Source organism: Schistocerca nitens, chromosome 7 (genome assembly GCF_023898315.1).
Source record: "Schistocerca nitens isolate TAMUIC-IGC-003100 chromosome 7, iqSchNite1.1, whole genome shotgun sequence".
Lineage (NCBI taxonomy): Eukaryota > Metazoa > Arthropoda > Insecta > Orthoptera > Acrididae > Schistocerca > Schistocerca nitens.
In genome coordinates this window covers 319,990,780-320,016,533 of record NC_064620.1, presented here as the reverse complement: position 1 = coordinate 320,016,533, position 25,754 = coordinate 319,990,780, and the positions used below count along the sequence as shown (strand labels likewise).

Below are 25,754 nucleotides of genomic sequence, written 5' to 3'. Positions count from 1 at the left end.
CTGCTGTACAAGGCACCAATATGTGCTCCTTTTACTTGAATCAAATCTTCTCACTTCTTATTTTGGAAGTTCTCCAACAAAATTGGAGAGAAAACTAGCATTGTTGTCAAAACAGTAGAAATGTCAACTGACTCAAAATTTGTTGTGAATTCTTCTGAATAACTGAGTAATTCCTTTTTGAGTTCTTTTTGTCACTGAACTTGCAGTTAGGAATTCTATTGCATTGAATTGTACCAATACACAAGAGTTCCTTTCTTGAACAAATACACCGCTAAATCCAGAGAAGTAATAATATCAGCCAAATAACATCATTTCCATTAGCTCCGATATCAGGTTGCTCCTCAGCTCGAAATTTAGGGTCATTTTGCTGTCTGCTGGAAATTTTCAATTTGTGAGCAAACCCCAAGTCACCACAAAGCATAGTGTGTTTGGAACCCCACTTGTGTGGTTTATCTTTGTGTGCTGTGTTGCCTTGATAGCTCAGTTCTGTTCATCAATTGAAAGATGTTCACACATGGGTACTGAAAGACGTCTTTGGTTCAAGTAGTCTAATATTGGCCTTACTTTGTGCAGTTTGTCACTTTCAGGAGCTTGGGGGGGGGGGGGGGGTGTGGCGTGTCTGATCGCTTCAGGTTGTCACTGAAAACCAAAGTACTATGCAATCTCTTGAAGTACTTGTGTGACGGTCTGTTTTACCTACTCAATTCCAAATACATCATTCAATAGATCATGGATGTTGGCTGGTGGAGTCAAAGCACTGATGATGCATATGCTGTAAAAAATTTATAGATGTCATAATTTGTACAATCAAGTGGCTTGTTTGGATTTTGTTGAATAGCATATAAATTTGTTTCATCCACAATTTTTGATATAATTTCATCAGTGAGAAAACATTTAAAAAAATGGTACGATGTAGATAGCTCTAGAACTGATAGCTGTAATTTGTTCTTTCTGTGAATGGGAACTTGTCAGGAGAGGAAGGAAAACATTGCTTTTTCCATAAAAACTGTTGTTTTTTTAATATTTCTTCTTTTGGCAACAGGAATTTTAGTTCAAATTTCCAGAAGAGATGGAGAATTTCCTTCGAACATTTCCTGTAGCTGTATTGGATATATTTCAAATTGGTTCTGTTTGGATATCAGTTCCAGGGTCACTATCGCTATCTGGAGATTCAAGGTCATGGACATTAATTGTTGGATCTTCGTCAGAATCGTCAAATTCCAGCTCATCTTCACTCTCTGAAGGGCAAACCATCGCCATGAATTCGTCTGATGTCAGAACCTTAAGTTTTCCATTATCCCAATACACAGTGGAATCCATCACAGTAATTTATTGTCAACAACTGTACAGGAAACTGAAACAAAAAACATGTAATTGGAATTTGTATAATGTAAGAGTTGAGAACAAACTAGAACCATGTCATATACACTGCTGGCCACCGTAAATGCAACACCAAGAAAGACAAGAGGTAGCACAACAAAATTTATTTTGTAGATAACATGTTGACCAAGTATCAAATGATTACGTTTACAGACGTCTGTGACATGTGGTTCCTGCCAGAATCAGTAGCCAGAGTAGCCGCCATTGTTGGAGATCACCGCTGCCACACGTCTCGGCATTGAGTCAAAGAGACGTTGGATGTGTTCCTGGGGTACAGAAGCCCAAGCAGCTTCCACACGTTGCCAACCCCCCAGGGGGTCCACAACTCTTTTGTGGATACGTGCGTGGCGAGCACGGGGCCCCGAGCCATTGCAGCCTTCTTTCTCTCCCGGGCTGCATTTCCTTTTCCTTCCCCTCCTTTCCCCTCCATGCTCCTTTCCCCTCGCCCTCTCCTCTCCCACTATTGGTGTCCTTGCTTATGTTGGCCCCGCTATCCTCCTGGGTCTGTTGGTTTAACTCTCTGGCTTTGTTGCGTACTTATCTCCTCTTTTTGGCATTCCTTGGTCCCCCTCTGGGGTTTGACCTCCATTCCAAAATTTCTCTTCCGTAGTGTGAGCCATTTGGGGAAGAGCACCTTACCTAGTGTCTCCGACGTGCGCCCTCCTAGTACATTCCACCTTTTCTTTCACGTCGTGGTCTGATGCTAGGGTGCATAGCCAGCACGGTAGCCAGCCCGTGTGGTGGGGTCGCTATGTACCCTTTTGGTTGAGCCCCCTGAACACACAGGGATCACACTTCTGATACCTGAGCTATGACCTCCTCATGCATGCCTTGGAGTGGTTGCTCGTCATCCTGGAGCATCGGAACTCCCGGCAATGGCCGCCGTGCCAGACGGCCCTTGCTGTGGCTGGGTGGCGCCCGTGAGGAGAGCCCCTGATCGGAGTGGGTGGTATCAGGGCGGACGCTATGCAGATGAAACGCATAAGGGTCCAAAACTCTGGCCGTTCTGCGGCCGTCTCTCTGCGTGGTACTGATTCCTCAAGTGCTGCTTCTCTTGCCCCTCCGGCCTTCCCTTCCATGGCTACCCCCTGGGAAGAGGGTCAGGCCCGTCGTCTAGGGGCAAAACCTTTCCCCCGTTATCTAGTTTGCACCAGGACTGATGGAGATACTTTCACCAGTGTCAAGCCTTTATTCTTTGTGGAACACATTGAAGACAAGTTTGGCGAAGTGGACTCCCTGAGCAAGATGCGGTCGGGTTCGTTGCTGATTAAAACTACTTCAGCTGCCCAATCTGCGGCCCTTCGTGCCTGTACCCATCTTGGCACAATTCCTGTGTCTATTACCCCTCACCAGTCTCTAAATATGGTACAAGGTGTGATTTTCCACAGGGACCTCATCCTTCAAACTGATGAGGAACTTCGGGACAATCTCGCACGGCGGGGTGTTCACTTTGTTCGGCGTGTTCAGAAGGGTCCTAAAGATAACCGTATTGATACTGGTGCCTTTATCCTGGCCTTTGAAGGGGATACCCTTCCTGAGAAAGTTAAGATTATGGTCTATCGCTGTGATGTGAAGCCGTACATCCCACCTCCTATGCGGTGTTTTAAGTGCTTGCGTTTTGGCCACATGTCTTCTCGCTGTTCCCAGGACCCTCTCTGTGGTGACTGTGGACGTCCACTCCATGAGGGGAGTCCCTGTGTTCCCCCTCCTGTATGTGTAAATTGTCGTGGTAGTCATTCTCCACGTTCACCAGATTGCCCAGTTTATAAGAAAGAAAAAAAGATCCAAGAGTATAAGTCCCTCGATCGTTTAAGCTACACAGAGGCCCGTAAGAAATATGCACGACTGCACCCTGTGTCTATAACATCAAGTTACGCCTTGGTTACATCTTCCCCCCTTCCCCCCCCCTTCCTTACCCCCATCCCGGACCCCACTCCTCCCCCCCTCCCCTGCGGCTCCCACACCTTCTCCTCTGGGTGCTGCTCCTCCTCCCCAGCCGGAGAAGTGTCCCACTCCTTCGGCGTCTGCCGGTCAAGGGCGCCTCTCCCGGGATGCCCCTTCCCGGCACCTTCCAGGTCAAAGGTCTGCTGCCGCGCGGCGACCGCGAGAGCCGCGGTCTGTCGGCCCCCAGGTCGCCCGGTCTCTTTCTGTTCCTGATCTTGCTGCAGCTGGCTCCTTTATGCCACACAGCCCTCCTCGATCTCAGCCTGAAAAGAAGAAGAAACATAAGTCCCGGGACAAAGAGCCTCTGGTGTCACCGGAGGTCCCTTCCCAGACTTCACAACTGGATTCTGACCTGTCGTTTATGGATGTCGCCCCCTCCTTGTCTGTGACGGGTGGGGACCCGGCAGTATGACTGGATTTAGCGTGTTCAGCCCTCATTTAAACCATCGTTCTGTGGTTCTCCAATGGAATTGTAATGGCTACTATCGACACCTTCCGGAATTGAAATCCCTTCTTTCGTCCTACTCCGCAGCTTGTGTGGTTCTCCAGGAATCACATTTTACTGATGCTCACTCACCGACCCTCCGTGGGTTCCGTGTTTTCTGTCGCAATCGGGTCGGACCCTTGCGGGCTTCTGGTGGCGTTTGTACGTTGGTCCGTACCGACATTGCTTGCACGTGGATTCCTCTCCAAACTACATTGGAAGCGGTTGCTGTTAGGGTCCACTTAGACTCTGCAGTCACCGTTTGCAATCTTTATCTCCCTCCTGACAGGGCTCTTACACCTGCTGCCTTAACCACCCTTCTTCAGCAACTTCCTCCTCCCTTCCTCCTCCTTGGGGATTTTAATGCTCATCATCCTTTGTGGGGCAGTGCCTTTCCATCTAGACGAGGTCTTCTTATAGACCAATTTATTGCAGACCACGACCTGTGCCTTCTTAATGATGGCTCCCCTACTCATTTCAGTGCTGGTCATGGTACCTTTTCTGCCATTGATCTTTCTCTTTCTTCTCCCTCTCTCCTCTCTTCATTACACTGGTCGCCACACGACGACCTTTGTGATAGTGACCATTTCCCGTTGATTATCACGCTCCCTTCGCGCTCCTCGATGGACAGGATACCTCGTTGGTCCTTCCACCGCGCCGATTGGCCTCTATACACTGCACAGGTCGAGTTTTCTCCCTCTTTGTCGGGTTGTATTGATGACGTCCTACGTGACGTGTCTGACGCGATTGTTCGCGCTGCTAACCTTGCTGTCCCGCGCTCATCTGGACCATTTCGTCACCGGCAAGTCCCGTGGTGGAATACGGCCATTGCCATTGCCATCCGTGATCGCCGCCGAGCTTTGCAACACTTTAAGAGGCACCCATCCGTAGCCAGCCTTACTACCTTTAAACGCCTTCGCGCTAAAGCCCGTTATTTAATCAAACAGAGTAAGCGGATATGTTGGGAACGATTCGTTTCTTCCCTTGGTTCCACTGTCCCTCTGTCACGGGTATGGGCTACACTTCGTTCTCTCCAAGGTTGCCATCGGCAGTCCACCCTACCAGGCCTTCACCTCCCAGATGGCATTTGTACGGACCCATTAGTTATCGCCGAACATCTTGCGACCCATTTTGCAGTGGCATCGGCGTCAGCCTCCTATCCCGCTGCTTTCCTTCATCACAAACAGCAGGCTGAAGCTCTCACCTTATGTTTCACCACTTGTGAGTCAGAATCTTATAACGAACCTTTTACTGAATGGGAATTTCTTTCTGCTCTATCTTCTTCTCATGATACGGCCCCTGGCCCAGATTCCATTCATAACCAACTGCTTCAACATCTCAGTGCTCCACAACGGCAACATCTTCTTCGGGTGTTGAACCGTATCTGGCTCCAGGGTGACTTCCCTTCTCAGTGGAGGGATAGCATTGTGGTTCCTGTCCTTAAGCCTGGTAAGAACCCCCTATCTGTTGACAGCTATCGGCCAATTAGTTTGACCAATGTTGTTTGTAAGTTACTTGAACGGATGGTAGCCCGTCGGCTCACTTGGGTCCTCGAATCTCGGGATCTATTGTCCCCTTACCAGTGTGGCTTTCGAGAGGGACGATCTCCAATCGATCATTTACTTCGCTTGGAATCCGCAGTTCGGCAGGCTTTTTCCCAGCGCCGCCATTTGGTTGCAGTGTTTTTTGACCTTCGCAAGGCCTATGACACGGCCTGGCGCTATCACATCTTACTAACCCTTCATCAGTGGGGTCTTCGGGGCCCACTCCCGAATTTTATCCGCCAGTTCCTGATCCATCGGTCATTCAGAGTTAGAGTTGGTACTGCTTTTAGTTCTCCGCGGACCCAGGAGACGGGCATCCCACAGGGTTCTGTCTTGAGTGTCCTTCTTTTCCTCATTGCTATCAATGGACTTGTGGCCTCTGTCGGTCCCTTGGTCGCCCCTGCCCTGTATGTGGATGATTTCTGCATTTGGGTTAGTTCCTCCTCGATGGCATCTGCAGAACGGCAGCTCCAGGTGGCTATACGGCGTGCCTCTGCATGGACCCTCTCACACGGGTTTCAATTCTCTCCTTTAAAATCGCGGGTGGTCCACTTCTGTCGCCGTACTACGGTCCACCCTGATCCAGAGCTCTATCTCGCTGCACAACGATTGCCTGTGGTTTCACAGTTTCGTTTCCTGGGTCTTCTTTTCGACAACAAGCTCACTTGGTTGCCCCATATCAGACTCCTGAAGGTAGGATGTTTCCGTAAACTCAATGTCCTTCGCTTCCTTGCCCACTCCTCTTGGGGTGCGGACCGTTCTCTCCTCCTCCGTCTTTATCGTGCTCTAGTTCTGTCTCGTTTGGACTATGGTTGTCAAGTTTATGGTTCAGCTGCTCCTTCCACACTGCACGTGCTGGATCCAGTCCACCATCGTGGTATCCGTTTGGCCACCGGTGCCTTCCCTACTAGCCCTGTTGATAGTCTCCTGGTTGAAGCTGGGATCCCACCCCTTTCTGTTCGGCGGTCCCAGCTTCTGGTGTCTTATGCCCTCACTATCCGTTCTTCTCCCTCTCATCCTTCCTATTCTATCCTGTTCCCAGACCATGGACGTCGCCCACCCGACTCCCGCCCTCGGGCGGGTTTACCGGTTGGGCTGCGCCTTGCGTCTCTTTACCGTGATTTTCAACTTCCTTCTTTGTCCTGTCTTCCTCGCTCCCTCCCCTCCACCCCTCCTTGGTTAGTTCCTCGGCCTCGAATTCGGATGGATCTCCGCCGCGGTCCGAAAGATTCCATCCCCCCGGTGGTGTTTCGTTCCTTTTTCCGCAAAATTTTATGGGAGTTTCGGGATGCTGTTGTTTTTTACACTGATGGCTCTAAATCTGCTGATCATGTTGGGTATGCCTTCACGTCCTCTGTTGGAACGGAAAATCATCTGCTGCCACCTACATGTGGGGTGTTTACTGCGGAATTGATGGCAATTTCCCGGGCCCTTACCTTTATTAAACAATCCCAACACAACCGCGTTTTGTTATGTACGGACTCGATGAGTGGCCTTCTTGCTATTGACCGGTGTTTTTCGCGCCATCCCTTGGTCTCTGCCATCCATGACCATCTCGCTGATATTCACCGTGCTGCTTGTTCCATTGACTTCCTATGGGTCCCTGGCCATGTGGGTATCCCGGGAAATGAGCTCGCTGATCGTTCGGCTGGGGGAGCAGTTACTTACCCCCCGTTTCCTGTAACCCCTCCTGCAGCGGATTTACGGCTTCACATCAAATCCCACTTCGCGCAGTCATGGGCCAATTCTTGGGAGGCTACTCCACTGTCTAATAAACTTCGTGCAATTAAGGTGACACCAGGCCCATGGCGTTCTTCCTTTCGCCTCTCCCGAAAGGACTCGACCACACTGTGTCGTCTCCGCATTGGTCATACCAGGCTGACCCATGGTTTTCTTTTGCGTGATGAGCCACCCCCGCTATGTGGTTGTGGAGCCTTCCAGTCAGTGGCCCACATTTTGGTTGAATGCCCCCTTCTTTTGGCTCTGCGTACTAAGTACAGACTCCCCCACACTTTACCTTTGATGTTGGCTGACGATTCCCGGATGGTCTCTCTGGTTCTCGGTTTCCTCCGGGAGAGTGGTTTTTATTCTCAGTTTTAAGGTTTTTAATCTCCCTGGTGTTGGGGCAGGGCGGTGAGTGTTTGGGTGTCTCCCACTGTAGGCAGTGTTTAGAGATTCCCGATTCACCTCCCTGACCGGAATCCTCTTTTCTTCCCCTTTTACTCTTTTTACCCTTTTTTAAGGCTTGGTTAGTCTTTTTATTCCCATACGTATTTTCTGCATTATAGCAGTTGTACCTTTTAAGTCACAGGTGGTCTTGCCTATGCTGCTTCAGCATAGTGTTGGGTTCGTTCTCTTGCCGACTTCCCTCATTTGTTTTTACCAATGACAACGTGACTGCCCTTTACGTTTTTTCCCTTTTTCCGTTTTATTGTTCTGACTTTTCTGAGATGTCCCGTTAGCAGAATGGAGTATATTTGAAACAAGGGACTGATGACCTCGCTGTTTGGTCCCTTAAACCTCAAACAACCAACCAACCAACCAACCAACACGTTGCCAAAGATCATCTGGTGTGGCAGCTGGGGATGTAATCTGGGTCACTCGTTGAGCAACCATGGACCACATGTTTTCTATCGGCGAAAGATCCGGAGAGCGAGCCGGCCAGGGAAGCAATTCCATCTGGTTATTGACGAAGAACCTTTGGACAATGCGTGCCACGTGTGGTCGCGCATTATCCTGTTGAAATATGGCTGTGGCCGAGCCTTGAAGGTAAGGAAGGACAACTGGCTCCAGCACCTCGGATATGTAGCGCCGGCTATTTAAAGTACCGGCAGTGCGTACTAGAGGTGTGCGAGAGTAATATCCAATACCGCCCCATACCATAATACCCGGTGCAAGACTAGTGTGGCGGTGCATAATGCAGCTGTCCAGCATCCTCTCTCCACGGTGTCTCCACACTCGAATCCGACCATCGTGGTGCTGCAGACAGAAGCGTGCCTCGTCAGTAAAGACAACGTCATTCCATTCTGCCGTCCACATCCGTCTGTCATCACACCATTGGCGACGGAGACGTCTGTGGTTCTGCGTCAATGGTAGACGAAGCAATGGACGTCTTGCGGACAGACCACTCTGCTGTAAACGTCGTCGAATGGTATGCGCAGACACTGGATGATGCGTTACATACGCAATGTGCTGTGCTATGGTTCGGGATGTCACTGAGCGATCCGTCACTGCCATGCGCACAATTTGCCTATCAGCACGTGCAGTGGTGCACCGAGGTGAATGCGATCGACCACGTCGGTCCGTCGTACCCTCCTGCATCCAACGGTCACATATCCGCATTACAGGTGTTTGGTTTCGTCCAACACGACTAGCGATTTCTCTGTATGATAATCCACAATCTCGGTAAGCCACTATCCTTCCTCTGTCGAACTCGGATACTTGATCAAAAGATGTTCGCTGTTGTCTACGAGGCATAACTGATCGTCTTGTGAAACAACCACAAGGTAAACACACGTGCCGAACGTACACTCGTCGAAATCGCCAAGCCTTAAATGGCGCTATGAGGTGGCGCCACAGGCGCGCGTGATGTGCGTCTGCGCTGAAATTCTAATCAGTTGCATATCTCATCGCTGCAAACTCATGGTGTAAATTTCACTTGATTCGGATGCTTCCTTCAGGGTGTTGCATTTACGGTGGCCAGCAGTGTACTTTTGCAGATGTGCATACAGAATAATATTACTTATTACATACTTGTTAATTAGCACAAATATACATGAACACGGACACATTCACCACTGTAATTGAATCACGAATATATATATATCAAGTTGACAGTGGTATGGACTAGTGGCAAATTCTTGCGCACAGTTTTAGATATGCAGCATTGCACTTGTGTAAAGGGGTCTTCAAGGTTAAAATGGCAAAGACACTGAGAAAATTTCATTTCATTCCACTTTGCAGATATGAAAAGCTGTGTAGTGAAGGGTCTTTGTCATACACTGACATTGTTACCAAAACACTGGAGGTTTTCTTTTTTTACACAAACCACATTCTTGAGCTTAATAGCCTCCTATCTTAAAGGGAACTTGCAGTGTTTACAGAGTAACAGATTCTGAAAATAAAACAATATCAGCAAGGTTAATTTGAAGTTAGCTATTTAATGTTAAGATGAACATTGCATCAATAAAAATGTAGCTCATAGTGAATGCTGTTCTCGGGCACACAGTGAGTAAGTTGCTGTTCGTAACCAGCTGGAAATGTGAAATCTGTCAAGCAAGTGGAAGCTGCTCTGAATGGGTGTGTTAGGCAGAATGGTGAGAAATGTTCTAGAGATATCAAAGGTATTGCAGGTACTATCCTCCCAAACAGTATAGTGCGAGTAGGTTGTCATTGGTGGTTGCATAGGTCCATTACAGAGGAGGCAGGGACCAAGGAGAACTCAAAAGTATTACGCCCATAACTCTAACCAACCAGTTGGATGTTCTGTCTTCCACTGAAACTGAACTTGCAGCCAGAGTGCACAATTGATCTGTTGAGAAACATTCTGTGCTCTGTGTCAAGGGGAGGCAAATTCAAAAGTATTGGGATGTGTTAATCATCAGCAGTTCAGAACTACTGCAAATAATTTTACCCTTTAGATAAATAACAGCAAGAGATGGGAGGAATCACCATGTGCTTTCTGTGTGTATATCTGGAGGCCTCATTTAACATATTGAAGAGGCTATTCTGGAATTCATTTGGGGAAAGAAGGTGCTTCCAAATTCAGAATGTGGTGCATGTTGGAATGAATGATGTCACTGGGGACCTGAGGTTATACTTCGATCTTTTCAAGCCTCTCTGCCAGTTGCTGAAATGGTCAGTGTTCCTCATGAAGTTTCAGCAAAGAGGATTGAGAAGACCAGTTTCACTCATAGGGTTTCAAAGAAGTTGACAACGTGTCACATTGTACCCAGAACTGCTCAGGGACCTTTGGTTCTGAGCTTAGTAGGCTTCAAGCAAACACTTCCAAAGCTCCGTGACAAGTTTAGCAAGAACCTCCTGCACACCCGCCATAGGGTGGAGAATTTTAGGGTCCCCCCTTAAGTGGGTCGGAGATGCACTACGTGCTGGAGGCTACTACCTAGGTGACTGGCTGTGTGTGGAGTGCAGGCAGTGTTTCCTGAGTTAAGAGACTCACCAATCACTTAGAGCAGATACCTGAAGAGCTCGTCCATGATAGAAATGTTAGTTGCATGTTTCCTGGGTCATAATTGTGACCTTATGCTGTTTGGAATGAGTCTGTTTCACAGTTACAGAACATCTCAGTAGGAAATAAAGATCTTGAACATTAACATGATTCTTCCTGGCAGATTAAAACTGTGTGCCCGACCGAGACTCGAACTCGGGACCTTTGCCTTTCGCGGGCAAGTGCTCTACCATCTGAGCTACCGAAGCACGACTCACGCCCGGTACTCACAGCTTTACTTCTGCCAGTATCCGTCTCCTACCTTCCAAACTTTACAGAAGCTCTCCTGCGAACCTTGCAGAACTAGCACTCCTGAAAGAAAGGATACTGCGGAGACATGGCTTAGCCACAGCCTGGGGGATGTTTCCAGAATGAGACTTTCACTCTGCAGCGGAGTGTGCGCTGATATGAAACTTCCTGGCAGATTAAAACTGTGTGCCCGACCGAGACTCGAACTCGGGACCTTTGCCGTTCGCGGGCAAGTGCTCTACCATCTGAGCTACCGAAGCACGACTCACGCCCGGTACTGGCAGAAGTAAAGCTGTGTGTACCGGGCGTGAGTCGTGCTTCGGTAGCTCAGATGGTAGAGCACTTGCCCGCGAAAGGCAAAGGTCCCGAGTTCGAGTCTCGGTCGGGCACACAGTTTTAATCTGCCAGGAAGTTTCATATCAGCACACACTCCGCTGCAGAGTGAAAATCTCATTCTGGAAACATCCCCCAGGCTGTGGCTAAGCCATGTCTCCGCAGTATCCTTTCTTTCAGGAGTGCTAGTTCTGCAAGGTTCGCAGGAGAGCTTCTGTAAAGTTTGGAAGGTAGGAGACGGATACTGGCAGAAGTAAAGCTGTGAGTACCGGGCGTGAGTCGTGCTTCGGTAGCTCAGATGGTAGAGCACTTGCCCGCGAATGGCAAAGGTCCCGAGTTCGAGTCTCGGTCGGGCACACAGTTTTAATCTGCCAGGAAGTTTCATATCAGCGCACACTCCGCTGCAGAGTGAAAATCTCATTCTGATTAACATGATTCTTTAAGTTCTGAAAGGTAGGATAATGTCATTACTTTTGTATCAGCAGTATGGTAACTGTGGTTTGTTGTGCTGAAGTGTTGGGAAATGTAGTGTTAGTGCATAAAAATGGTACAAAAAAATTACTTGTTGACACTTTCTGAAATCTTGCAAAAGTCTTTAAATCAAGTTATTAGATGCTAAATTGGTATGTAACTAAAACATTATGGTATGAAAGACAACCCATTCTACACATTGAATAACAGAATAGATATATTCACAATATACTAAGCTACTGTGATACCACAGGAAGATAACTAAATTCAAAAATGGAGGAAATGGTAGGCACAAAGGATCAAATATATCAGATGATTTTTCTGAAACTGGTGAATTTGCTGCTGATAAGTCAATGGATAAAAAGCCGCAGCACATTGCTACCAGACACAGAAAGGCTGCAGAAACTCATATTGTAGAGATCCAAATAAACAAAAAGTAGCAAGCACCAAAAGATAACTGTGAACACTCCAAATGAAACTGTGTGTGTGTGAAATTTGTTGATGCCCAGATGCATATGACATGGATAAATTCACAAAAAATGTTATGCCTGCCTTGCATTTCAGTTTGCTCTCATTATGTGGAACAGTGAACTAAATTTCTGGAATGCCGTGTGTGTGTGTGTGTGTGTGTGTGTGTGTGTGTGTGTGTGTGTGTGTGTGTGTAGGATGAGGCACTATCACACTGATATATAACTGTAAAAGAGGCTTATATTCTATAGATTTTTAACTGTGAAGACTGATTGTAAGTATAATACATAATGTTACCTGAAAATTGTGTACTTCGTAGTCAAAAACACTAAGTAGTTAGTAAGAAAATCATTGTGATTGTTTTTCTTTCTTTTTAGGATACCAACTTAACATGGCACACAGAGGATCCTGATTTGACAGATTGCTTCCAAAGGACTGTTCTTGTTTGGGTACCTTGTGTTTTTCTCTGGACTTTTTCTGCTTTGGAGACCTACTACCTGTTAAGCAGCAAAACAAGGAATGTTCCATGGAACTGGCTGAATGCAACAAAACTAGTATGTAAACTGTACAAGACAATCATGCAGTTTTGTCATGTGCACATATGCATATGTGCAGCGTAATGTACAGTGTAATGTTGTTTTTTAATTTTTTCAGGTCATTACATTAATTTTAGTTGTACTGACAGTCGCAGATCTGGGGAATGCATTTCATCTGATTTCACTGAACGAGGATGTGCATCCAGTAGACATATTCGTTCCTATAATCAAAATTATGACATTTGTAAGTACAAACATAACTGTAATAGTAGTAACAATAGTAATAATTCATGTTCATGCATAGGTTTTAGCAAAGCTATTGATTTAATGTAGCCTTCATTGATATGGGTAGCTACTGTATTGGTTTCTGCTCTAGTGGCGAAATTTCAGATGTTTTCATGGGACATTCTGAAGTATAACAACAAGACACACAAACCACAACATGAGGAGCTAATATGAGGGACAGGGGTGTAGAATGTACAACTAAATGCTCATTCATTGTGAACTTGAGATTATTGCAGAGGATTATGTAAATGACAGGATAAACATCAGCTGAGAAAGAGCTGAAAGAAAAGAACTTGGTGGAGTCTTCCAGAGAAATGTTCCAGACAGAGAAACAATGGGAAAAAGTTAACAACCATAAACACCTTTCAGTAATAATATACTGTACTCTTCAACAGTTTTCTTAGATGATAAAATCTACATACATAATTTGTAATTCTTCTTACTGAGGAAAATTGCTTGAGAAAAGAAGCTTCATTCCTGCCCAAATAAATATGACAACATTATTTTATGTGTGACTATTTGCAATGCAAGAACATTATTATAATTTTTTTTATTTCAGTTAGTGCCATTAGCACTCAGTTCTACAAATGTTGTGCAAGTCAGTTGCTGTGACAAATGAGAACAGCTCACTAATTTTTATTCTTTTCATATTTTTTTTTTTTGCAGTGCCTAGCTGGTGCTCTCCTCTTCTACAACCGTAAAAGAGGCATGCGAACATCGGGATTGCTGTTCCTATTCTGGTTACTCCTTGCAATTTGTGGTGCAGTGCAGTACCGTGCACAGATAGCATTAACTTATGAAAACACAGTAAGTTAAAACACATATCAGAAAAGTGTGTGAGATATGAAAGTTGTTTGCTTATTGCTGAGACACTCTTACGTCTGTCATGTATTTGAACTGGCAACTGTGATATGGTAGTTTTAGGAATTTAATAATTGATTAAAGGGAGGAGTGATAAAAGCTTCTATGATCATGGGGTTAGAATGTCACTTTGGAGGTGTTAATTGGACAATTACTGAAGGGGCACTACAGATGCCCTATTGTGAAAGCAAATGCAATTGATTTTGACCATATGTATTTTTTCTAATGACTGATGATACCTGCCAACTGGTTTTTCAGAGATCTTGCAATTACAGTTTTATCTGTGAACCACCACCATGTCTGTTTAAATGAGGAATGACATGTATTAAGAGGGGTAGTTAAAGTTCCATTTATCACTTCAAATGGAATAATAAATTCATTGATTTTCTGCTTGCCTGAAGGTGCATATTTGCAATCCTGGTACATAATGAATGAAACCCCCATGCTACAGTGCCATAGTATGCTATTGGAGAAACCAAAATAAAATGGTGTAGCTCATTGATAAAGTGTAGCATCGTGCAGTACCCTAATTTATTCTCTGAATTTGAAGGGTAACAATGATGCAGGAGTCAGTGTTGAGTCGGTGGAGGTGTCGTATGAAAATGGTTGGGCGGCACACACACTTTGTCTGGTCACACATCTCAGTGACAAAGAACCAAGTGGTAGACTATTCCTCTGTGAAGAACTGGTAACTGCAAGAGAAGTGGTGTATGTCCCTGGTGCTTGAAGACTGGTGGAGCATAATCTACATGATTGTGAAAAAATTGAAAATGGGTTGTGGATCTGATTCAGTATTTGCACATCTTGAACATTATAAAATTTGCAGCTCTCTGTGTTCCACTGTTGTTTCCAACAATTCAAAAGCCCACTGAACTAAGGCTGTAATGGAAATGTTGCAGCTGTGTCGGACCAGTCCAACTAACTTCTTTAGGCCCTAATCATTGTGGAAGAGCTGTCATGTTCTGGTACAAGAGAGAGGGAGAAAGGGATTACAGGTCATTCTGCAGTTCCTGAGTGGTTAGGAACAAATGCAGTAGACAAATTTTCCAGTGGTGGCAGTTAATTGTTTGAATCAGTGCCAAACGTCAACCACAAGGCACCTATAAGAGGCACAGGTTTTGGGATTTGATATAAGGATACTTGTGACAGGAGACTTGAGGAACTCGAGGGTCTGAATAACGCTCTTCTATTGCATTCAGGCTAAGCTACTACACTGGAAGGTACTTATAAATATTAAAAAAAAGCAAACAATTGAACCATTGGCACAACAGAAGTTTGTGTCAGTGTTCGTGGGAGAGAGCTAATAGAGGTAGCAGTCAGTAGCAGCTTTGTAAAGTGCAAACACTGGGAGAGAAAATAGACCAAAAATGGAGCTTATCCAAGGCTGGCAATGAGATGAAAAGTAGTTGGTGTCCCAGTGATCTTGCTGAGAACTCTTCTGAATATGAAAATCCAGAGTCCCTAAAACGTTGCCGCAATACTCTGTTTCTCTCTATCTGCTGTCAACCCGTCAATCCCCCAGCATTTTAAAGCATCAGCCAACCTGATTTGGGGCTCTGCACCTCCATACTGCCTCAGGCCAGTCACTTTTATATACCTTTCCTTCCCTTACTCCATGAGTTGGTATGTTCCTGCTTTTTACACTAATTCCAAATTTGGTAGTAACAGCGTTAAGCTGAAAGTAAAAGGTCGCTGCTTCTCCTAATGTAGCTAACAACAACAACAACAACAACAGTGTTAAATGTTACTTTGCCCTACCATAGCAGTGGAGACATCCGCCTCAGGAGTGGGGACCACTGTTCCAGCAGTTTGACACTATCCCTGTCTCTCTAATCTTTAGGAATCTGACACTGCTGTTCTCAGTACATAATATCAGGCATGATCCTTAGGCAGAAACTCATTATGAAGGACAACTAAGTAGCTTGGTATTTCGTGTTATTAGAGGTAAATAAAGTATAATACTTCCTGAAATGCATTTTTCTTCATTAATGGGGATAAAATGCACGAGGTAAAATTATTCTTACGTTACTGTTAAACATTCTGAAATCTTAAAAGAATCACTGGGTTACCCTTAGACATGAAGTAAGAGTAAAAATGTAGGTAACTTTATCTGCATGTTATAGGTGACCGTTAGTGATAAGAATTTTACTAACAAACATTGTCTATTCCTTCTATTCAGAATTTTAGCTGCTGAAGTGCTGAAAAAAGGTTCAGAAATTTATATTTGTCTTCATAACGTGTCTGTAACAATTGAAATAATCGATAGTTTAAGAAGATGAAGAATAAGAAAATGGTACTACCTGTGCTTGGTTTCTGTCTTTGGCGTAAATTTGAATCCTAGGTCATACGATAACAATAATGTTTATTTACTACAAATTACAAAACAAACAATTGAATCTATTGAAGTTTAAATAAAATAACAATAATGGGAAAAGGATGGGTTGCTACTCTCCAAATAGACCAGGTGTTGAGTTACAGACAGGCACAATATAGTACTCTGCTAAACATTTAAGCTCTCTGACAAAAAGGTAATTGTCTCAAAACAGAAAACATATGCACACAATCATCGTCATTGTAATAATAATAATAATAATAATAATAATAATAATAATAAACCCCGTGGAGGCCCGGGAAAAGAATAGGCCTCCGGTATGTTCTGCCAGTCGTAAAAGGCGACGAAAAGAACAAACCACTAATAGGGCTAACCCCCCTTTTAGTGTGATTACTTGGTTCAGGACAGAACTAAAGAAGCCTCGGACAAGCGCCGTCATGGTCGGGGACGGCGCTTGAACCCTATGCCCGCCCACAATGGTAATGACACTGCTAGCCAACTGGAAAATGATTTAAATCCAAATAGAGGTGTTTTGCAGGATATGCTTCCTGCAACCACCCTAGAAGGAAAACAAAGACAGAGGATGAGATGGTCAGATGAAGTTAATCGACACCTCATGCTCTGTTATTACCAAGCAACAAACCTAGGAACCAACACAACTGGATACAGATCACAAGTATACACAACATTTATTACCAGATACCCAGAATTAAAATTTTTAACAGAACAACGTCTAGCTGATCAGATCCGTGTAATAATAAAAAATAACAGGATACCCCAGTCAGAATTAGAAAACATCAAACAAGTACAACAAATACTGGAACAAAATAATGTGCAATTAGAAGAAGAAGAAAATACAGTAATGGACTCAAACATCCCAGAGCAAACAAACAAAGAACACGCATCAATTAAACAATCAGAGGAAAATGAAATTTTAAGACAGCCACCAGCACAAGCACAAATAGAACACGAAGTGACACACATGTTAGATATAGAAGAAAAATTTCAGTTGACATATATAGAATACAAAGACACAAATACAGACATTAGACCATTCTTGCATAGACCACCAAATAGCCCACAAGTCGAAACAACAATAAAAACTATCAACACAATCATACACAACAAAATAAATGAATACACAACTATGGAAGAGTTACAACTACTGGTTTATGTAGGAGCACTCACTACACTAAATATACACACTAGGCAGATATCAGAACCAACCAACACACAGAAGAAACCCACAAAACCAGCATGGCAACACAGGCTACAGATCAGAATAGAAAAACTGAGAAAAGACATCGGACAGTTAACACAATTTATAAGAAATGAAATATCAGACAAAAAACGAAAAAGGTTAGGTAAAGTCTCACAACAAGAAGCAATAGAGCAATTAGATGAAAAGAAGCAAAAATTACAAGCTTTGGCGAAACGACTTAGAAGATACAAAAAAAGTGAAAATAGAAGGAAACAAAACCAAACATTCAACACAAACCAAAAGAAATTTTACCAAACAATAGATAACACACACATAAAAATAGACAATCCACCAAACATAAGAGACATGGAACACTTCTGGAGCAACATATGGTCAAACCCCGGTACAACATAACAGGCATGCACGGTGGATACAAGCAGAAACAGACTCATACAAGATGATACCACAAATGCCTGAAGTGATAATTTTGCAACATGAAGTCACCCGAGCAATTAATTCTACGCACAATTGGGAAGCCCCTGGAAATGATAAAATAGCAAATTTCTGGCTAAAGAAGTTCACCTCAACACATTCACATCTAACTAAATTATTTAACAGTTACATTGCAGAGCCATACATATTCCCTGATACACTTACACATGGAATAACCTATCTGAAACCTAAAGATCAAGCAGACACAGCAAACCCAGCTAAATATCGCCCCATAACATGCCTACCAACAATCTACAAAATATTAACTTCAGTCATTACACAGAAATTAATGACACATACAACACAGAACAAAATTATAAATGAAGAACAAAAAGGCTGCTGCAAAGGAGCGCGAGGATGTAAAGAGCAACTGATAATAGATGCAGAGGTGACATATCAAGCTAAAACTAAACAAAGGTCTCTACACTACGCATACATTGATTACCAAAAAGCTTTTGATAGTGTACCCCACTCATGGTTACTACAAATATTGGAAATATACAAAGTAGATCCTAAATTGATACAGTTCCTAAACATAGTAATGAAAAATTGGAAAACCACACTTAATATCCAAACAAATTCAGATAATATCACATCACAGCCAATACAGATTAAGCGTGGAATATACCAAGGAGACTCATTAAGTCCTTTCTGGTTCTGCCTTGCTCTGAACCCACTATCCAACATGCTAAATAATACAAATTATGGATACAATATTACTGGAACATACCCACACAAAATCACACATTTGCTATACATGGATGATCTAAAACTACTGGCAGCAACAAATCAACAACTCAACCAATTACTAAAGATAACAGAAGTATTCAGCAATGATATAAGTATGGCGTTTGGAACAGACAAATGTAAGAAAAATAGCATAGTCAAGGGAAAACACACTAAACAAGAAGATTACATATTGGATAACCACAGCGACTGCATAGAAGCGATGGAAAAAACGGATGCCTATAAATATCTAGGATACAGACAAAAAATAGGAATAGATAATACAAATATTAAAGAAGAACTAAAAGAAAAATATAGACAAAGACTAACAAAAATACTGAAAACAGAATTGACAGCAAGAAACAAGACAACAGCTATAAATACTTATGCCATACCAATATTGACCTACTCATTTGGAGTAGTGAAATGGAGTAACACAGACCTAGAAGCACTCAATACACTTACACGATCACAATGCCATAAATATAGAATACATCACATACATTCAGCAACAGAAAGATTCACATTAAGCAGAAAGGAAGGAGGAAGGGGATTTATCGATATAAAAAACCTACATTATGGACAGGTAGACAATTTAAGAAAATTCTTTATAGAACGAGCAGAAACTAGCAAAATACACAAAGCAATCACCCATATAAATACATCGGCTACACCACTACAATTTCATAACCACCTCTACAACCCGTTAGACCACATAACATCAACAGATACGAAGAAAGTAAATTGGAAAAAGAAAACACTTCATGGCAAGCACCCGTATCATCTAACACAGCCACACATCGATCAAGACGCATCCAACACATGGCTAAGAAAAGGCAATATATACAGTGAGACAGAAGGATTCATGATTGCAATACAGGATCAAACAATAAACACCAGGTATTACAGCAAGCATATTATTAAAGATCCCAATACCACAACAGATAAATGCAGACTTTGTAAACAACAAATAGAAACAGTAGATCACATCACAAGCGGATGTACAATACTAGCAAATACAGAATACCCCAGAAGACACGACAATGTCGCAAAAATAATACATCAACAGCTTGCCTTACAACATAAACTTTTAAAACAACAAGTTCCTACATACAAGTATGCACCACAAAATGTACTGGAGAATGATGAATACAAATTATACTGGAACAGAACCATTATAACAGATAAAACAACGCCACATAACAAACCTGACATCATACTCACCAATAAAAAGAAGAAATTAACACAACTAATCGAAATATCCATACCCAATACAACAAATATACAAAAGAAAACAGGAGAAAAAATTGAAAAATACATCCAACTGGCTGAGGAAGTCAAAGACATGTGGCATCAGGATGAAGTTGACATCATACCAATTATACTATCAACTACAGGAGTCATACCACACAATATCCACCAGTACATCAATGCAATAGAGCTACATCCAAACGTATATATACAACTACAGAAATCAGTAATTATTGATACATGTTCAATTACCCGAAAGTTCCTAAATGCAATATAACACATACCATACAGTTAAAAGGAAGTGACGCCTGATCAAGGTCCGCGTCATTTTTCATTTTTTAACCAGACTTAACGTCTGAGAAAGTAAAGAATAATAATAATAACCACACTACCACTTTGCATACACATGGCCACTGTCGCTGGGCGCTGGAGCCAGACTGTGACTGCATTTAATGTGAGTAGTGATATGCTGGGGTTGGATGCTGGTGAAAGAGATGACATGGGGTGGTAGGATGGGCTGCTAGGTGCCAAGTTGGGAGGCTGTGATGATGAACAGGGGGAGAAGGAACAGTGGTGACAGAAGAGAAGTAGAGATGAGGAATAGACTTGCAGGTGCATTCGTGGGAAAGAAAATGAGTAGTGCTGGAGTGGGAGGAGGGAAGGGCGAAGGTAGATGGAGGATTGGTGAAGGTTGAGATGCTGGGGGAGGGGGAGGGGGTAAGGGAATGAAGCATACATTATAGGGAAAGTTCCCACTTGCGCATTTCAGTAAAGCTGATGTTGGTAGGAAGAATTCACATGGTGCAGGCTGTGAAGGAGTCATTGAGGTGAGGCACATTGTGTTGGGCAGCTGTTCAGCAAGTGGATGGTCCAGTTTTCTCTTGGACATAGTTTGACAGTTGGCATTCATGTACACAGACAGCTTTTTAGTTTTCATTTCCATGAAGAAAGCAGCCTAATAGTTGCAACTTAGTTTGTAGGTCACATTACTGCTTTTACACAAAGCCCTGCCTTTGATGGAGCAAGAGACAACTGTGACAGGACTGAAGTAAGTGGGAGTGAGGACACATGTGACAGGTCTCGCATCTACATCTGTTTTGGGGAGATGAGTCATGAGGCAATGGGTTGGGAGCAGTGGTGGAGTAGGCATGGATAAGGATACTGTGTAGTTCCTGTGGCCAGTGGAATACCACTATAGGAAGTGTGGGGACAAAATTTCTCATTTTGGAGCAGTATGAGAGAGAGTCTAAATCCTTGTGGAGTATGTAGTGTGTTCTCTTGGGTGGTACTACGTCAAGAGAGGAGTGCTCCTTTGGGGCTGGACTGTGGGTATGTGAGGTATGGTAGGTAATTGGCGAGACAAGGCTTAGGAGACCTGTTTTTAGACGACATTGGGAAGATAATTTGGTCTGTGAAGGCCTCAGTGAAGTTCCTGGCATATTTTAAGAGGTGCTGCTCATGATTACAGATCAGGCAACACGTGGCTAGGCAGTATGGGAGGGACTTCCTGGTGTGGAATGGGTGATAGCTCTTCAAGCGGAGGTATTGTTGGTAGGTTTTATGTGGACTTAGGTACTAATATAGCCATCCTTCGGTTGTAGATTGATATAGAGGAAGGTCTTGTTGGGTTTAGGAGGGCCACATGAAGTGAATGGAGGAGAAGCTGTTGAGGTTCTGGAAGAATTTGGTTAGGATGTCCTCACCCTCGATCTGGATAATGAATATCATTGAATCTAATACATATGAGGGGTTTATGATTTTGGTTGGCTGGGAAGGATTCTTCCAGATGACCCATCAGCAGGTTGGTATAGGATGGTACCATATGAGTGCCTATTGCTGTACCATAAGTTTGTTTGTAGGTGGAGACTTTGAACGAGAAGTAATCGTGAGTGGTGATATAGTGGGTCGTGGTGACGACAAAGGGGGTTGTAGGTCCGGAGTCAGTCGGGTGTTGGCAAAGGTCGTGTTCAATAGCAGCATGAACATTGGGGATATTAGTGTGCTAAAGGAACATGAACTGTGGAAAGTTGGTGGAGGAAGTGGTTGGTGTCTTAGACACAGGAGGATAGGTTATGGGTAATAGGCTGAAGGTGCTGGTCCATGAGAGCAGAGATTCTCTGTGGGGCACAGTAACTGGCCACAATATGGTGTCCTGGATGGTTGGGTTTGTGGATGTAAGGTAGCATGTAGAAGATAGGAGTGAGGGGAGTGGTGGGGGCGAGGCAAATGAGAGAGTGTCAGATAAGAGGTTATGGAATGGGCCAAGGGATGTGAGGGACTGACGATCCTGCTGGATTTCAGGCGTGGGGCCACTGGCACGGTTTGTAGGTGGACTTCTCAGTAGGCAGAGTCCCTCCAGCAGGTAATCTCCACAGTTCATAACAGTGGGAAAATCTTTGTTGGTAGGTAGGTAGGTTGGTAGGTAGGTTTGTAAGGTCAGGATTAATATTTACATGGTGGATAGCATTTCCTTCTGAGGCTGTAGGGTTGGGTTCCATATTTAGTGATTTTGGGACTCATTGCAAGGCAAGGTTGAGAATTTCTGGAACCTCAAAACATGCCTCATCAATATTCCCAAACATAAAATCTTACCTGCTGACAAAGGCCCCACCACTGTGGCTTTTAACTGCAAGGTTTACTTGGTGGAGGGGCTCTGCCAACTATCAGATACATTCACCTAGAAACTCTGCCACAATGTCCCCATGCTTGAAATATAGTAGGATTTTTGGTTCCCCCTCAAATCCTTAGATCAGTCCCAGAACATCTCTCCTGAGTCCCTCTCATGCTTCATGATTTGCTTCTTAAAGTCAATAGACCCAACCACCCAGGAAGCCCCTTTGTGGCTTGTGATAGGTTACTGTGCAATGTCTGCTCTAATTGATAAACACCTTCAGCCTCTTGTACATAATCTACCCTTCAATATATGACACTATCCATTTCCTCCACCAACTCCCCACAGCACTTGCTGACCTGCTCATCACTGACAGTGCCAAATCCTTCTATACTGTCCCCAATGCTCCTGACCTTACTGCTATTGAAAACTTCCTATCCCTGTGCCCCACTGACCCAAATCTATGGCCTCCTGCATAGCCACTATGACCGACTATATCCTCACTCATACAAATACCTTTCCTTCAAAGGCATCAGCTACAAACAATTCGGTGGTGCAGTGATAGGCATCTTCCTATGCCAACCTATTAACAGGCCATCTAGAGGAATCCTTTCCAACCACCCAGAATCATAAACTACTCACCAGTTCAGATTCACTAATGACATCTCCATGATCCAGATGGAGGGTGAAGACACCGAATAAACACTCTGCCAGAATCTCAACACTTCTCCACCATCCCCATTTGCTTCACCTGTTCATCCTCAACCCACAAATCACCTTTCTCAATGGTGACCTCCAACTCTAGGATGGCTACGTCCACGTCAAACCTACCACCAATACCTCCACTTCAATGCTTCCACCTGTTACATCCTAGTGGTGATGACATCGTTTCCGAGCCACCACAGGATGCCTCGCCTGTTGGGCCAGTGGCCGATTCTCCGGCAAGGTCCCGACAGTCACAGAGGGCGGGCCTATTAGTTATAGGGAGCTCCAACGTTAGGCGGGTTATGGAGCCCCTCAGGAAAATAGCGGGTAGGTCGGGGAAGAATGCCAGTGTGCAGGGGGGGGTCTCGTCCGTAATGTGGAGGAGGCCCTTCCGGCAGCTATTGAACGCACTGGGTGTGACCGGCTGCAGATAGTAGCACATGTCGGAACGAATGACGCCTGCCGCTTGGGTTCTGAGGCCATCCTTGGTTCCTTCTGGCGGCTGGCCGATTTGGTGAAGACAACCAGCATCGCATGCGGAGTGCAAGCTGAGCTTAATATCTGCAGCATAGTGCCCAGAGTCGATCGCGGTCCTCTGGTTTGGAGCCGTGTGGAGGGTCTAAACCAGAGGCTCAGACGACTCTGCGACTATAATGGTTGCAAATTCATCGACCTCCGTTATTGGGTGGAGAACTGTAGGGCCCCCCTAGACAGGTCAGACGTGCACTACACACCGGAAGCAGCTACTAGGGTAGCAGAGTACGTGTGGCGTGCACACGGGGGTTTTTTAGGTTAGAGGGACCCCCCCTTGGGCGAAACGATAAAATACCTGACGGCTTACCAGAGAGAACATCAGCATCGTTGATAAAGAACGTCCGTCCTCAGAGACCAAAAACAGGAAAAGTTAACGTAATATTGGTAAACTGCAGGAGTATCCAGGGCAAGGTTCCTGAATTAGTATCGCTTATTGAAGGAAATAGTGCGCATATAATATTAGGAACGGAAAGTTGGTTAAAACCGGAAGTGAACAGTAACGAAATCCTAGACACAGAATGGAATATATACCGCAAGGATAGGATAAACGCCAATGGTGGAGGAGTATTTATAGCAGTAAAGAATTCAATAATATCCAGTGAAGTTATTAGCGAATGCGAATGTGAAATAATCTGGGTTAAGTTAAGTATCAAAGGTGGGTCAGATATGATAGTCGGATGCTTCTATAGACCACCTGCATCAGCAACCGTAGTAGTTGAGCGCCTCAGAGAGAACCTGCAGAACGTCGTGAAGAAGTTTCGTGATCATACTATTGTAATAGGGGGAGACTTCAATCTACCAGGTATAGAATGGGATAGTCACACAATCAGAACTGGAGCCAGGGACAGAGACTCTTGTGACATTATCCTGACTGCCTTGTCCGAGAATTACTTCGAGCAGATAGTTAGAGAACCAACTCGTGAAGCTAACGTTTTAGACCTCATAGCAACAAATAGACCGGAACTTTTCGACTCCGTGAATGTAGAAGAGGGTATCAGTGATCATAAGTCAGTGGTTGCATCAATGACTACAAGTGTAATAAGAAATGCCAAGAAAGGAAGGAAAATATATTTGCTTAACAAGAGTGATAGGGCACAAATCGCAGAATATCTGAGTGACCACCATCAAACGTTCATTTCTGAGGAAGAGGATGTGGAACAAAAATGGAAAAAATTCAGAAACATCGTCCAGTACGCCTTAGATAAGTTCGTACCGACTAAGGTCCTAAGCGAGGGGAAAGATCCACCGTGGTATAACAATCATGTACGAAAGGTACTACGGAAACAAAGAAAGCTTCATCATAGGTTTAAGAGTAGTCGAATAATAGCTGATAAGGAAAAGCTGAACGAAGCGAAAAAGAGCGTAAAGAGAGCAATGAGAGAAGCATTCAACGAATTCGAACATAAAACATTGGCAAACAATCTAAACAAGAACCCTAAAAAGTTTTGGTCATATGTAAAATCGGTAAGCGGATCTAAATCCCCTATTCAGTCACTCGTTGACCACGATGGCACCGAAACAGAGGACGACCGAAGAAAGGCAGAAATACTGAATTCAGTGTTCCGAAACTGTTTCACTGCGGAAAATCGTAACACGGTCCCTGACTTCAGCTGTCGCACGGACGCCAAAATGGAAAATATTGAAATAAACGATATCGGAATTGAAAAACAACTGCTATCACTTAGTAGCGGAAAAGCACCCGGACCAGACGAGATACCCGTAAGATTCTACAGTGAGTATGCTAAAGAACTTGCCCCCTTTCTATCAGCAATTTATCGTAGATCTCTGGAAGAACGTAAAGTACCTAGCGACTGGAAGAAAGCGCAGGTCGTTCCCATTTTCAAGAAGGGGCATAAATCAGATGCGAATAATTATAGGCCTATTTCGCTTACGTCAATCTGTTGTAGAATAATGGAACATGTTTTATGTTCTCGTATTATGACGTTCTTAGATAATACAAATCTCCTTCATCATAACCAACATGGATTCCGCAAACAGAGATCATGTGAAACTCAGCTCGCCCTATTTGTCCAAGAAATTCACAGTGCCGTAGACACTGGCGAGCAGATTGATGCCGTATTCCTGGACTTCAGGAAGGCATTTGATACGGTTCCGCACTT

General features: G+C 44.1%; 1 protein-coding gene across 5 annotated transcripts in view; it reads left to right on the top strand.

Annotated features, from left to right (window-relative positions):
* Window positions 1-25,754, top strand: part of LOC126194752 (multidrug resistance-associated protein 1) — a 390,212-nt gene that overhangs the window by 193,103 nt on the left and 171,355 nt on the right. For all 5 annotated transcript variants that reach the window (XM_049933031.1, XM_049933029.1, XM_049933033.1 and 2 more), the window contains exons 4-6: window positions 12,478-12,654; window positions 12,755-12,880; window positions 13,588-13,728. In XM_049933031.1, the coding sequence (XP_049788988.1) occupies window positions 12,478-12,654; window positions 12,755-12,880; window positions 13,588-13,728 (444 nt within the window). The remainder of the gene's footprint in view (window positions 1-12,477; window positions 12,655-12,754; window positions 12,881-13,587; window positions 13,729-25,754) is intronic.